The 16541-nt window shown below is 30.1% G+C and overlaps 1 protein-coding gene across 3 annotated transcripts in view; it reads right to left on the minus strand.

The window, feature by feature from the left end:
* Nucleotides 1-16541, minus strand: part of LOC142331777 (uncharacterized) — a 72069-nt gene that overhangs the window by 17715 nt on the left and 37813 nt on the right. For 2 of the 3 annotated variants that reach the window (XM_075377869.1, XM_075377870.1), the window contains exons 5-8: nucleotides 14468-14728; nucleotides 13471-13687; nucleotides 8156-8349; nucleotides 6717-6828 (exon numbers count right to left, since the gene is read on the minus strand). In XM_075377869.1, coding sequence (XP_075233984.1) covers nucleotides 6717-6828; nucleotides 8156-8349; nucleotides 13471-13687; nucleotides 14468-14728 — 784 coding nt within the window. Of the gene's footprint in view, nucleotides 1-2704; nucleotides 6829-8155; nucleotides 8350-13470; nucleotides 13688-14467; nucleotides 14729-16541 lie in introns of those variants that run through there. The other variant, XM_075377868.1, reaches the window with a different exon arrangement.

Below are 16541 nucleotides of genomic sequence, written 5' to 3' on the forward strand. Positions count from 1 at the left end.
AAAATAACATTCTACGAGTCGGAGCGTGGAATGTTAGAAGCTTAAAAAAGGTTGGTAGGCTAGAAAATTTAAAAAGGGAAATGGATAGGGTAAATGTGGATATAGTAGGAATTAGTGAGGTTCGGTGGGAAGAGGAAGGCGACTTTTGGTCAGGTGATTTTAGAGTAATTAACTCAGCGTCAAATAATGGGCAGGCAGGAGTAGGTTTCGTGATGAACAAGAAGATAGGGAGGAGAGTGGAGTATTTCAAAACGCATAGCGATAGAATCATTGTAATAAGGATAAAATCAAAACCTAAACCGACAACGATTGTTAACGTTTATATGCCTACAAGCGCCCATGATGATGATGAGGTAGAGTGTGTATACGAAGAGATTGATGAAGCAATTAAACACGTAAAGGGAGATGAAAATTTAATAATAGTTGGAGATTGGAATGCAAGCATTGGAAAAGGCAAGGAAGGAAATATAGTGGGTGAATACGGGCTGGGCAAAAGGAATGAAAGAGGGGACCGACTTATAGAGTTTTGCACGAAGTATAATTTAGTAATTGCCAACACCCAATTTAAAAATCATAATAGAAGAATATACACTTGGAAAAAGCCAGGCGATACTGGAAGGTATCAGATAGATTATATCATGGTTAAGCAAAGATTTAGAAATCAACTCGTTGACTGCAAAACTTACCCTGGAGCAGACATTGATAGCGACCATAATTTGGTGATAATGAAATGTAGATTGGGGTTTAAAAACCTGAAGAAAAGTTGTCAGATGAATCGGTGGAATTTAGAGAAGCTTGAGGAAGAGGAGGTAAAGAAGATTTTTGAGCAGGAAATCGCAAGAGGTCTGAGTAAAAAAGATATGGTAGAAAATGTAGAAGAAGAATGGGAGAATGTTAAAAAGGAAATTCTTAAATCAGCAGAAGCAAACTTAGGCGGAATAAAGAGAACTGGTAGAAAACCTTGGGTTTCAGACGATATATTGCAGCTGATGGATGAACGTAGAAAATATAAGAATGCTAATGATGAAGAAAGTAAAAGGAACTATCGGCAATTAAGAAATGCTATAAATAGGAAATGCAAACTGGCGAAAGAAGAGTGGATTAAAGAAAAGTGTTCAGAAGTGGAAAGAGAAATGAACATTGGTAAAATTGACGGAGCATACAGGAAAGTTAAGGAAAATTTTGGGGTACATAAATTAAAATCTAATAATGTGTTAAACAAAGATGGTATACCAATATATAATACGAAAGGTAAAGTCGATAGATGGGTGGAATATATTGAAGAGTTATACGGAGGAAATGAATTAGAAAATGGTGTTATAGAGGAAGAAGAGGAAGTTGAGGAGGATGAAATGGGAGAAACAATACTGAGATCTGAATTTAAGAGAGCATTAAAAGATTTAAATGGCAGAACGGCTCCTGGAATAGACGGAATACCTGTAGAATTACTGCGCAGTGCAGGTGAGGAAGCGATTGATAGATTATACAAACTGGTGTGTAATATTTATGAAAAAGGGGAATTCCCATCAGACTTCAAAAAAAGTGTTATAGTTATGATACCAAAGAAAGCAGGGGCAGATAAATGTGAAGAATACAGAACAATTAGTTTAACTAGTCATGCATCAAAAATCTTAACTAGAATTTTATACAGAAGAATTGAGAGGAGAGTGGAAGAAGTGTTAGGAGAAGACCAATTTGGTTTCAGGAAAAGTATAGGGACAAGGGAAGCAATTTTAGGCCTCAGATTAATAGTAGAAGGAAGATTAAAGAAAAACAAACCAACATACTTGGCGTTTATAGACCTAGAAAAGGCTTTCGATAACGTAGATTGGAATAAAATGTTCAGCATTTTAAAAAAATTAGGGTTCAAATACAGAGATAGAAGAACAATTGCTAACATGTACAGGAACCAAACAGCAACAATAACAATTGAAGAACATAAGAAAGAAGCCCTAATAAGAAAGGGAGTCCGACAAGGATGTTCCCTATCTCCGTTACTTTTTAATCTTTACATGGAACTAGCAGTTAATGATGTTAAAGAACAATTTAGATTCGGAGTAACAGTACAAGGTGAAAAGATAAAGATGCTACGATTTGCTGATGATATAGTAATTCTAGCCGAGAGTAAAAAGGATTTAGAAGAAACAATGAACGGCATAGATGAAGTCCTACGCAAGAACTATCGCATGAAAATAAACAAGAACAAAACAAAAGTAATGAAATGTAGTAGAAATAACAAAGATGGACCACTGAATGTGAAAATAGGAGGAGAAAAGATTATGGAGGTAGAAGAATTTTGTTATTTGGGAAGTAAAATTACTAAAGATGGACGAAGCAGGAGCGATATAAAATGCCGAATAGCACAAGCTAAACGAGCCTTCAGTAAGAAATATAATTTGTTTACATCAAAAATTAATTTAAATCTCAGGAAAAGATTTTTGAAAGTGTATGTTTGGAGTGTCGCTTTATATGGAAGTGAAACTTGGACAATCGGAGTATCTGAGAAGAAAAGATTAGAAGCTTTTGAAATGTGGTGCTATAGGAGAATGTTAAAAATCAGATGGGTGGATAAAGTGACAAATGAAGAGGTATTGCGGCAAATAGATGAAGAAAGAAGCATTTGGAAGAATATAGTTAAAAGAAGAGACAGACTTATAGGCCACATACTAAGGCATCCTGGAATAGTCGCTTTAATATTGGAAGGACAGGTAGAAGGGAAAAATTGTGTAGGCAGGCCACGTTTGGAGTATGTAAAACAAATTGTTGGGGATGTAGGATGTAGAGGGTATACTGAAATGAAACGACTAGCACTAGATAGGGAATCTTGGAGAGCTGCATCAAACCAGTCAAATGACTGAAGACAAAAAAAAAAAAAAAAAAAAAAAAATTATAAAATAAATGTAATGTTAAAATGGCATTGAAATAGACAAAAAATTAAAGAAGATTATAATGGTATCTTTTGACAAAGGATTTGTGCACTAATATATCAGTAAAAGATACAATAAAATTAATTCACAAAAAACTCAATAATAATAATTAAAAAAATGCAAGTTTAGTAATAAGATTGTTAAAATTAAGTTCAAATCGTAATTACTGTAATCTTGATGCAAATAAATTTATAGAGTGTTCTGGGGTGTATTCACCAAACTTCAGGAAGCAAAATGAGCAAAAAAGATCATATCGACCTAAGTCCTATTTTCCTTTGTTGCCATTTTGTGATTTTCAACAAGAAAGTTATTTTTCAGGAACAGTAAACCTACTTTAATTAAATTTGGCAAATCTAAGACTAGTGTCTGTCTTGTTCTAAAAAATACAAATTTTGAAAACGTCACCTATAAAAATTTGAAAACTGCAGCCATCTTAATTTTTAATCTTCAATATCTTTGTAATTTGTTTGATAAAATTTTTACTTTTTCAAAATTTATTAAGCATTTTATTTTGAACAAAATGACACCTCACTTGTAAAAATCCATTGTCAATTGAGTTATTGCAGACAATTAACTTTCTTTCTTTCTTTTTCCTGTTTAGCCTCCGGTAACTACCGTTTAGATAATTCTTCAGAGGATGAATGAGGATGATATGTACGAGTGTGAATGAAGTGTAGTCTTGTACATTCTCAGTTCGACAATTCCTGAGATGTGTGGTTAATTGAAACCCAACCACCAAAGAACACCGGTATCCACGATCTAGTATTCAAATCCGTGTAAAAATAACTGGCTTTACTAGGACTTGAACGCCTCTCGACTTCCAAATCATCTGATTTGGGAAGACACGTTAACCACTAGACCAACCCTGGGTTGGTCTAGTGGTTAACGCGTGGGTTGCAGACAATTAACCTGGCAGTACACTTTTGCACCGTAATGTAAGCTGATAGTTTTTATTAATTTATTATTAATAATTTTTATTACATTTAGCCGAGAAAATAAAAAGCTGGTAAAAAATGTGTGTGTGTGTGTGTGTGTGTGTGTGTGTGTGGTTATATACATACACATACATTGGTATACACACCAGTTTTGATCTAATTTTTTACCCAACTGGACAAGGGAACATCTCTGTACTCAGGTTACTTTTTTCCCCACTGGCAATATGTACATAGAATATCCTGAGAGGTGTTGCCAAACTTAAGGGATTGATTCAAAATATCAAATAAAGAAAAATTTTCTTACGGACATGCCTTATTCGCTTCATTTCCCCTCTATGTAACATTTCGTATTTTTCAATAAAAATTTATATAAGAATGAATTAAGAGATTTTAATGAAATTTGTTGTATACTACTAAACATTTTCTACAAAATAAATAACTTTGAAAATTCATAAATGGGGCCATTTAAATTCTTTAATCAACAATAGCTTTTTAAATATTAATTTCAATGAATATTTTATTAGATAAAATTTTAAGCCTTTTATTGTGAACAAAATGACACTTCATTTATTCAAATTGGTTGATAAACATCTGAGATATCGACTGAAATGTTCAGTCATTACTGTCGATTACTACAGTTGATTCTGTAGGAACATCCTACAGAAACTCTATACTAAAATTGACTTTTACAATAGTTTTGTATTTGTATTTAATAAAGTCGTTAATACTTAAAAACCCAATGGCTTATTTGAAATAAAAATCTGTCAAGGGCAAAGCAAGAAGGATTTGCAACCCTTTGCTAGCTCTTAATTTCTGACTAAGTTGTATGTAGACAAGGAATTGAACCTCCTGAACATTGTTTTCTACTGAAATAAATAGTAATCTTAAAATTTGAAATTCCTGTAATAAATTTTAGAATAGACTGTTACAAACTTTTGTAACAATATCTTTGTAGTTTTTTTGGTACAAAAATGATTAAAAGAGCAATAATTTATATTTTATACTGAACAAAAACATAAGTTATAGTCAAAATTTTGTGAACTAAATTTTTTAATAATTTAAAGAATTTTTACTTTCTCGCCTAGCGCTGTAGCAGTAGAAGGGAAAGTATAATTATCAGTCAAATTTGGGCAGTTTTCACAGGATCTTTACATTTTGACACCTAATGAGCCCAAAAAACTGGATGGAAATTTTCCAGATGTTCATATGTATGTGTTCAGCGTTTTTTGTTGCATCCTAAATCACCTTATATCTCCAGAACTACTTGACTGATTTTGACCAAAATTGGTCAGATTACTTCTATATATGGGACATTGATGCCATTAAATTTTCAACTTAAAAGGTCAAGGAAGGGGCTAGAGCAAGGTCGCCCTCAGTATCTTGAGATTCACGTCTCATATTTCTTAGCCACGTTTGTTAACAATTAAAAAATAATAACATTTCCAAAAAAAACTTTTGCAAAATCACGCCTCTACTCCAAAAAATGCTCTAAATAAACTAGTTGCTAAGTGAGTATAGAGTGTCATTAGTACCCCCATCTCATTACAAGGAGTGGTAGTGTAGAACTTACATACAGCTGCTGTAGTTGTCTGCTATATTGTAATGTCACAGGTGAACAGTAGAATTAAATAAATTTAAATTTAATAATATTTAAAGTGTAAAGTAGTATTTAAAGTTGCCACTAGTACCAGCAACTTTAAATGAAATACACTATGCATGCGCACTTTAGTTAGGATCACTGAATTAAATAAACAAAAAATATTACATTTAAAAGAAAGATATATATTTTAAACTAAGTTGTGTGTGCAAGCCGTGAATCAGAAAAAAGCTGTGTGGCGGGAAAGTCCTACAACTGTGTTGTTAGCTTTTTTACTTGGTTTGCTTTAACTCGCTATGTTTTTTTCATGTTTGCCCTCAAATCTTGCATCCTTAATTTAACATACTTCCTGACATTGCCAATTGATGAAATTTTGCACAGTTACTAAGGTCGGGTCACAATACAATAATCCACCATTACTTTTCTAAACATCCCCCTGTATGGGACAAAACTAAGGGTACAGGTGTAAAAAATTGCAAAACTGAAATAAAAACTTCACTATTTCATTATTTTGTATAGTAAATGTTTGATTGAAAATTTGTTTGATATTTTATAAATATATTAGAAATTTCAATATATGATGTTATCTTTTGAAATCCAAATTAACTTACTAATTAAACTCATGCAATGTATGATAATAATTTGATTGTATAAAGTAAGTTTTTAAAAATTTTTGTAATATTTTATATCCGGCAGCTATAAAAATAAAAATAGAGCTTTGTAATGTTGCTAACATGGACGCATAGCACTATTTGTTTTGACTCTCTGCATTTAAAATCTAAAGGGTTAACCTATAGAAATCTACATGCTTATGAAAATTGCTCAAATAAAATTACTACTCATACTTGGGATCTAAATTATAATTTGTAATTCTTATGTATGTAATATTAATAACCATTTCAAATGAGTTCAACGGAGTTTCAACAGAGTTCAAAGCAATCTGTATTCAACTGGACAACATTAATGCTGAACTTAATATAATAAAGTATACGCTAATCATTGCTAGCTAAAATTTTTTGCATACTTTTACAGTACCATCTAAATTTAGAAACATATGTCCCTGTTAGACCTGTAGTTAAATTTTTATTTAATTCAATAGGATCTTGTAAACAAAAACCTTTAGTAACTATAAAGTGATGATCACGTGAATTAGAATTACAAAATTTTATGTAATTTTGATATTCAAAGCGTGGTAAATTCAAATTTTTAAAATCTAATTTTAAAAATGATTCTCCAGTTAATGGGCAATGAACATACATCGTACTGTTTTCATCTCCATAGAATTCAAAAAAACCTTTTAGTAGTTCATCAAGAGTCATCAAGTTAGAATTTGGTTTTATTAAATTACCATCAAATCCACACTCCCAACCTGAAAAAAAAAATTATTTTGGTTTCAATAGTAGATATTGACACACTGTATTTATTTAATGATAATTAATTTAATACAATTATTATAAAAATGTATAATTCATTTTTTATATACTGAACACCACAAAGATTAAAAACTGTTCAAATTGGCATAATGAAATAAATTTTACTGTTCTTAAGAAAGCTAAATTTCAATATATCTATTTCTGTTTCTTTTTTTTGGTGAATGAATAATTCATTACTATAAAAGCTCAAAGCTTGTGCATGGAAATATGAATTTTTTAATGTATGAAAAATCCCATGCTGACCGGAATAAGATATTTATAATCTTTAAAAAGGAGATCTTATAAGTAATATAAATGACACACAGATGGCAACACTATGAACAACTATCTTTGTCAGCAGTATTTTTTGATTGTTGAAGTGATGAAACCCTAAATATTAGTTAAATATGTTACTCAGTTTGTATTCAACAGTATACTAAAGAAGATGCTTCAATGATTTTTATTAATTACAAAATTGAATTAACTGAAAGAAAAATGGCTATCCGAATAAAAATTACATTAGGTAGAGTTCTTGGTTAATTTGCATCTTCATTTAAAACCATTCTTGTATGGGTTACTAAGTTTAAATGTAGTTGTATAATTTAAGAAGATAAACATTGCAGTAGAAGCCCAAACGAGATGACAACCAAAGAAATTGTCACAGAAATCATTAAAATGGTTTTGGTAAACAAAAACTGAAATACAGCCAAGATTGTAAGCATCTCAAATTAATGTGTACTTCATACTCAGGATATGAAGAGGGTTATGTATTTACTTACATTCAACCAAAAAATTGTTTGAATTGATGCTTCATCACAGAGTTTAGAGCATCTCAAGTGAAACCCAAATGAATCTTAATTAACACCAAGAAACAATCTGTTGTTGAAGTCAGAATCAGTGGCCTCTGCTAGAAGAGTCTTGGCCATCGTTTCATGACCATCTAATAACGCAAATTTCATTGATTATATAATAAAAAGAGAAACAATCAACACCAAGTATTACATCAACTTATTGTAATTTGAGCTATAAAATAGAGAAAATCTGATAATAATTGGCCAAGAAAAAAGTGAGGTTTTAAGACAAATCACTAATTTACACTTCAGCAGATTGATATACTTGTTACTCTTGAGAGGGGCTGTCATTTTCAGAAAAGCTAGTTGTTATCTACAACTGTTTGGATTTTAGGTAGAAAAAAAATTTGATATAATTATTATTATTTCAGTAGTAGAATGGCATCCTTACAAGATATGTTACAGACTACGCAATAAAATCCATGTTATTTACCTGAAATTAACTTTTTTTCACGAATAACACTTTTCAAAACATGAACAGGTTTAACTACAGAGACCTTAATTAAGTAATATAAAACTATCCAAGTCAAGGTATAACTCGATGTAGAAAGAGGGCAAATATATTTTGTCCATTCTTTTATAATTAATATAAGCTGCTTCACTCTAACATCAGAATTAACAATTAACCTAGAAAGAAAAATAAAAAGTTGTTTGTAATGAAAACACATTTATAAAAAACCCAGAATCACAAAAAATAATAAAATAAAAATAATAAGGCATATATTACAATTTAGAACATTTCTAAAAGGCCTTTCCAAATCATTTTATTTGCTCTTATTAAAATATATTTGACATATAACTTACATACAACTGATGTATAGAAAATGTTTCATTTTATGTTCTCTGCATGACAAATATATGGCCAAGTTCATTGAAAAATACAAAATCAACAAATTCATCTTAAAAAAAGGAGCTCAGTTTTCATATAATGTTACCAACTTTTGTTAAATTTTTTAATCTTTTAGTGGCCAACTAACTTTTTGTGAAAATTTTTACAAAGTTCAGTAACTGTGCAGCTGCTTTATCATTAATGGCATGATCAAATTTTTTCAACACTTCACCCGTAATGTAATGTAATGTCTTTCTTCATCATCATACACATTAGTTCATCCTTCCTTTTATTTCCTGCACTACTTTTTCACAGAACCATCTTTTCATTAATGTGCATGATAGGTTACTGAAACAACTTAAAACGTCACAAAACAAAAAATATAGGAGCACCATTGACTTTTCTTCAGCAATACCTGTATAAGGAAATTAATTTCTTTGACAGTATTGTTATTGGGGATAAGACATAGATTTGGTTCATCGATATTGACGCAAAACAACAGTCCAACAGTTGATGCACACACACTCGCTGAACAAGTTCAAAAAATTTTAACAAACTGATCTCAATAAAAAAATACTGTTGGTTGTTAGCTACCATATTTTGGGACTGTAAAGGAATTTTCTTTTTTGGAGAATCTAAGGAGCCAAGTATGACAATAATGGCAGATGTTTATTGATAAAGCATAGGCTAGCAATACAGAATAAATGGCGAGATAGTAACAAAAGAGATGGTTTTTCCTGAATACAATGCACCGTTGCTAACACTAAGGGTATACCAAATTAGTTTAAGTGGCAGAGTTTTTACCATACCCTTACAGGGGGATTTTTCACCATCCCCTTGGTGGCCCTGATTTGACACAATCTGATTTTCATCTGTCACAAAATTTAAGAATTGCTACTCAATACTTGCAATCCAATAAAGGCAATGTACTTGGAGTCAAAAAATGGATAGGTAGGTAGGTACTTTGATGGCATCATTTTTAAGTATATTGTATACAACTTTTGTACAGTAACTTTTTTCAACCTATTTTATTTGATTTTTATTGCTCAACAAGGGGTTAATTTATAAATTGCCTTTATATTACAATTATACAACTATGCTCCGTATGATAATTATTCACTTATTTTGTATATATTTTTATAGACCTTTTGGATTATGAATCATTTTCAGTGTATATGGGAAATCTGAAATATGCAAGCAGAGAAATTATGTATAAATGGAAGTTTCCATAACGTACAAATTCATATATACAGATTGACAAGAACCGATATGAAGATTTTTTTTATCAGCAACTCTTTTAACGTGCAATGAACTAAAAGATTTTCCACAAGAAAATTTCATCTGTGACTACAGCATCATGCTCAAAGATTCAAATATTGTATTTTCATTTTGATGGCTTTTATACGTTTCAATGAACTAATTATTTGCTAAAAAACAAAACCCAACTGATTTCTGGTACTTTTGCTAGTGATACTTTTGTTGAAGTGGTGATTGTTTAACAAAAAGAAAGGACCTTGTTACCTGGTAGTAAGTTTCGCATTACATTGTCCATAGCAGTATGAGATGTACTGCTACCACTAACTACCTAGGAAGAAGTCTTTGAATCTTCACATGCAATTGGATCAATTATAGTATAAATTTTTTAACACTGATTTCAATTCGCTGCACTTTTTAATACAGAGGTTAAAAAAAAACGAAAATTATGTTTCATAATTGAGAAATGAGTGAATTATTACCTATTCTGAAAAAAAATTATTTACCTCAGTTGTACTTACTTAATAAAAATGTATTGCTTTATTTTTTGAATTTATATTAATGCAGTACAAATGTTATTTATAAATTTAACCTTTTATTATTGTAAAATGAAATTGAAGAAAAGGAAGCATAAATACTTCCATTAGTTAAAATCTATGATAATTAATATATATCTTTGTGGGCATCTCTCTTAAGAAATAGAAGCAAGATTCAATTCAAATACAATTTCCATCTCTAATTTATTCTGACACCTATTCTTAATAGTAATATTCTAACCATGTGGCAACACAACCCATTCAATAACATATTGTCACTCACCGAGTGACTGATAGTTAATATATTATAAGTCATGAAAGCTGCTGTATTTACTGCCAAGTACCACCCAAAGTGAAAGTATGTATAAGATCTTGTTTGTTATGGGCAAACAAATGTAACCAACAGAAATCCATTACTAATTATCTGAGATGTAATTGACAATGCAAAACATTATACAGTATTCAGGAATAGGCAACTGGTATAGATAACAGTCATTAGCAGGGAAGGCCATCAACTTTTGACAATGGATGTCAAATCAATAAGATTGTCCATGTAAGTAAATATCATGATTCATGAAAACAAATGAATCACTGTGTAAATGATCTCAAAGGAATTGAATATGTCACATTGAAGTGTGCACTGCAGGAGAAATGTTTTCAAACAGCTTTTTTTATTTTGGATTGCCATAGCAGGACATGAATTTTTTGATAATATTGTAACTGGAGACAAAAATTAGGTTTTTTACATCTCACACGAAATTAGATGTAGTACACTTGAGCAGATATACATTCTCCACATCAAAAAAAAAGTGCTGAAAGATTAGTTCAAAAACAGAAAATGTTGCCGACACTTTTCTTTCATTGTAAAGATGTTTCCAAAAACAATACAATTAATGATGCAGAATACCGTAAAACACCAAAGAAATTCTGAAAGGAGATTAAAGACTGCAGACAAGGAAACTGATAAAAGGTAGTCTGCTAATGCACGCTCACCACATGCAAAAAAGTGTTTTATTCATAAAGAATACAGTGGGAACAATCTCTTCACAATCTTGGTCTATATTTTTAATTATGTCTTTTGCCCCATAAAAAGAACCTTTCAAAATGGCAATATCACACCAATGAAAAATCAAACATACAATATGAAAGTAATCATATTATCAATCAAACTTTCTACAACATTTTTTTTTTTCAGAACATATGGAAAAACTGATATTACACTGTTTTTAAATAAAGCTGAGTGCTACAAGTACAAGACTCTAAACCTTGTCCAAAAGATACTTTGGATCTGTACTTTCTAAGAAATAAAAAAATTATCTCAAATGATCAAAATATTTTCTTTTTATACATACATAACTTAATTTTTTACTTTATACATACATAACTTAATATGGTAAAAAAACATTTGATTAAATTCAAATTATGTTTTGTTCATCTAATATACCAGGGTTATTCAATAACTAGACATAAAATTATCTTTATTAATAAATGTGTATTTATTTATCAATCAATTAACATAATTAACCAATTACATTAATAATTTAATCAATGTGATTTTTTTTTTTCACTTTTCAACATATTCTCCAACAACATTTACACACTTGTCCCGTCTCTGAATCAGTATATTTATGCTTGCTATAAATAAATCTTTGTCTTGATGTTAGAGCCAAGTTAGTACATTTTCTTTGATTCTGTCATTGCCATTAAATTTCAAACAATGCAGTGTCTGCTTGAGTGGAAGTGTGTGTGATTTCCACTAAAAAAAGTGGAAATTTGATTAGCTACGTCAGGACTTTATGGGAGGGTGAGGTAGTACTTCCCAATGCAATTTGTTAATGGTTTTTCGAGTTACCTGAGTCATGTGAGGCTTGGCGTTGAAGTAAGCAAAATGATGCTTTTGAGTTGAGATCCAGATGTTTTTTTAACACTGCTGGTTTCAATCTACTGATAAGCATGTCGAAACAGAATTACTGTTTATTGTTCATTATCTTCTAAAATCAACAAAAACCAGGGCTTTTGCATCCCATAAGATTGTTACACGATTTATCTTGCTGATGGTCGGGTTTATAATTTTTTTCTCCATACTCTATTTGATTCTGGTTCACAATGGTGAATCCATGTCTCATCATAAGTTAAATACTATGCAAAAACACCTTCTTACTGATACTGTTTTTTCAATTCTGTGCACATGCAAAGTCTTGTCTCCTTTGGTGGTCTAGCAACTCTCTTGGAACCTATCTTGCGCTTGTTGATGATAAATGTTATGAAATGTTCCAACTCTTGTGATTTTTCAGCTATAATCTCAACTGTAATCTGTTGGTCTACTTGGATAAGAGTCTATATGTGAGTTCCAAGTGCTGGAAATGAAATTTCAGCTAAACATCCATAATGGTGCTCGTCAGACACTGAAGTTCGGCCATTTTAAATTCTTCTACCTACTTGTAAAAATTTCTGCAGTTAATATAACTTTGTCTTTGGTGTCAGTAATATCCTTTGGTCATACAAGAGTGAGAATTACCTGTTTTTCACCCAGAAGGTAAATAGATTACTGCAACCTGTTTCAATTAATTCACAAACTTCAAGAAGACGTGCCACATAAAATGATACTTTTAGGTATAAAACAAAACAATTTTACTCAAACAGTTGATTAAAAATCATCACAGGGCTACTAAACTTACTGTTCTGAAAAGTTTTATAACCCTCTTACCAAATTTTTTATGATCTAAGTTGTTGGCATCAGTAAAATCTGATTTGTTTTTATGAGGTGGTTGGTAAATCCAGACTACATTACTATATTTTTCTGCAATGTTTTTATGTGTTCGGTGTAAATTTAAAAACTGAAAATTTATTTCTTTATTATCATTTTCAAAAGTGACCATGATGGAAAAAAAACATTGCAAATCCTTTCTTATATTTGACTCAAAACTTTTTTCTGATGATTGCTATAAAGTAAGATCTCAATATAACAAAATAAGCTCAATTTTTTACTAGTAATCTGTGGCATAGGCAATTTAAATATGAATGCAGTGTAATGATGTACAGGTCAAAGTAATAACTATTTACTTATCAGAAATCAAAGGAGTAACATCCAAATATCAAAACTAATTTAAAAAGAATAGTTCATATTACCTGATTAGATTATTTTTTTCAACAATCAATCCATTTCCAATAAAAATTTTAAGCTTCATCTCTGTAAGGCAATGTACTGCCTCAATATTACTATCATAAACTTTAACATCACAAAAGATTACATTATTACCTCTTGAAGATTTTAATTCGGCTGCAATTCTACTTAGCTGTCTAGACATTTCTTTGTTATCAAATACATTTTTAAAATAACAATCGCCTGCAAAAGAAAATTGTATATCTTGATAAAAAGATATAATATTCTAGCTTATTAAAGAAATAATATACTTTTCATAAATTACTCTAGTAATTTTATTTATTTTTTCTTTAACATATTTTACACTGAAATATAAAGAAAAATGATGGAGAATGAGAACTGGATATTGTTAAATTTAACTGCCCAGTACATAAAATATAGTAAGAGAATTTTCATTTGCTTGTAAACATTGATCATAAGTGATTAGTTCTCATAGCTGCATACAGTCATCTGCTTCTTTCAAATTTACTTATGATAAAACAGCTTGAGAAAAAATGTATAATTATCTACTCTGGAAGATCAGAGTTAATAATATTAAACACTAGGTATTTTTGTTTCGATGAGAATCTATATTATTTCACATAAGCATGAAATTTTAATATTTTTATGAGCTTTTGGTATGGTAGGCCAAGATTTTGTTTCACACAAAATCATTAAAAACTGTAATCATTAGAAACTAATAATCATTAATCATAATCAATCAAATTAGAAAATAAATCGTGAAAAACAATTTGATTTGTTGAAACTGAGAGTAGAAAATGTTAACTGAAAAAACTTATAGTAAGAAATTTATGATGATAATAATATAGAGTATATATCGATATAAGATTACAACAATACATTTCTTTTCTTTCTTCTTACTTACTTTTAACAATTTTATCATCTAAAATGTTGTAACTTTATAATTTATGTACAGAATAGATGTATGCATTAAAAAAAAAAGATAATAAAGATTTATATTACCTATTTCTATATACAAATCAAGTGAAGAATTTGACTGTGCTAGTCCAACTGCTCTTGAACCGATACATATCACTTGTTTTAAGTTTCTTATATGTTTTAATAAATCATCTTTAACCAATTCTGTTTTTAGGAATGATTCATCAAATACTGTTATTGAATTGTTACTTTCTTTTTCAGCCTTAACAAATAATTCACGAAAAAAGTTTTCTCTGTTTTTAACAAAAAGTTGTATGATATCTTTATCTTGCACTTTAAATGAAGCTGAAAAAAAAAATTATTAAAAGTATTCATAAATCAGTAATAAAGGGAATTTTTACAAAATACGAGGGGTGGCTGACAAATAATGCAGTCATATGCAACAGAAGAATAAAATACTGTACAGTTATAAAACATGTGCTACCATCTTGTAACTACATTTCCTCACTACACACTCCTAGTCTCATTTGTAATTCCATCTACCTGTTCTGTAGCTGTTGTGGAACTGAGTGCACCTATTACATCAATGCACTTAGAATGACATTCAGTATTGAAATTTAACAGCCAAAAAAGTAAACTACAATGAAATTCATCGCTGTTTATGGTGATGAAACTGTTGATTGAATTACAGTGAACTAGACAGGCAATAAAATCTTCTTCATGGAATAAGTTCTTTGAAATGCCTAACACTCATACATAATGCAGAACCTAGAAGTGAGGATGGCCATGATTCTGCATGGTATATAGAAAGAGCTCAAGAAGTACGTGTCATGTACAAAAATCCAAAAGTGTAGTTTAATGCCTTATTTGTTTAATCTGAATATCTCTTTCTGTTTGCACATTAACAAATCTGCATTACTATTAAATCACCCTAGCACAGTTTACAACAAATCCAGAAATAAAACTAAAAAAATAATTTAATAAAAAAACTAAATCAGTAATATAATGTATTCATGAATAAAAACACACCAAGCCCAAGCCGCCAATTAAAACTATGATTTATAACATAAATTAAAATGCATTCCTGTACGTCTGAAAAAGGCACATATATTAGATATAAGAAAAAGAAATTGAAGCACTGATTATACAAATCTTTATAAAAGTTTAACTTTTTCTCAAATATATAAGTCCAATACGATCAAAAAAGGATAAGAAATTTATATTACATTATGATTGCAAATACAACCTTTTATTTTGATACAGTTTACCTTAAAAAAGTTATAACCTTAATTAAAATCTAGCGGTTAGGTTTGTCCCATCACAAATTGACCATCTATCTATCTACAGGCCAAAAGAAATAATAAATTATTCTATGTATCATAGAGTAAAAAGTTTATCTCTGATGAACTTCACTTATATACACTTAACATTCTTTTCCATTAATTCACTATCACCTAAAACTTTTACTACAAATATATATTTACTGATTGAGATATATATATATATATATATATATATATATATATATTGTATTTATGTGATATAAACTAGGTTTCTATTATTTTAATACATAAGGTTAGTTAGGTTTAAGCCAAGGTTAAGGTTAGGTTAGGTAACATAACTAACGATTATGTTACCATGTACTAAACTTCGTACAGTATCAACATAACCTAATGCTCGGTTTGCTCACTAATTAACATTAAACATACCAACTATATACAACATATTAATAACATAATAACAAAAATAATAATTAAAAACTAAACACAAAATGGTAATGAATTAACAGAAAAGAAATGAATCATGTTTAATATATCTAAACACAGTTGAGAACTGACTTTTTGGTTGACTTAACAAATGCAGCATCTACTGAGGAAAGCTTTTTCATACCCAAAGCAACATGTAAGTGCAGTGGTCACAATCTATCAGGATCTTTGCAATATCAGAAAGCTCCAGTACCTTCAGTCAGTAATCATTTAATGTAACATTGTGGTTTTTTGTGGCAATTTTGTCGGTCATAGGAGTTTTTGCATTCATCATCTTGAATAAATAAATATATGAGCATGTTTAAATTCAGCAGCCCACTTTTTTGCAATCTAAAATGAAAGGGAAGAATCCTTTAAGTGGAATCTAATTCTTTTTGTATGTCCATCAGAGT

The sequence above is a fragment of the Lycorma delicatula genome, chromosome 10 (genome assembly GCF_047948215.1).
Source record: "Lycorma delicatula isolate Av1 chromosome 10, ASM4794821v1, whole genome shotgun sequence".
Classification (NCBI taxonomy): domain Eukaryota; kingdom Metazoa; phylum Arthropoda; class Insecta; order Hemiptera; family Fulgoridae; genus Lycorma; species Lycorma delicatula.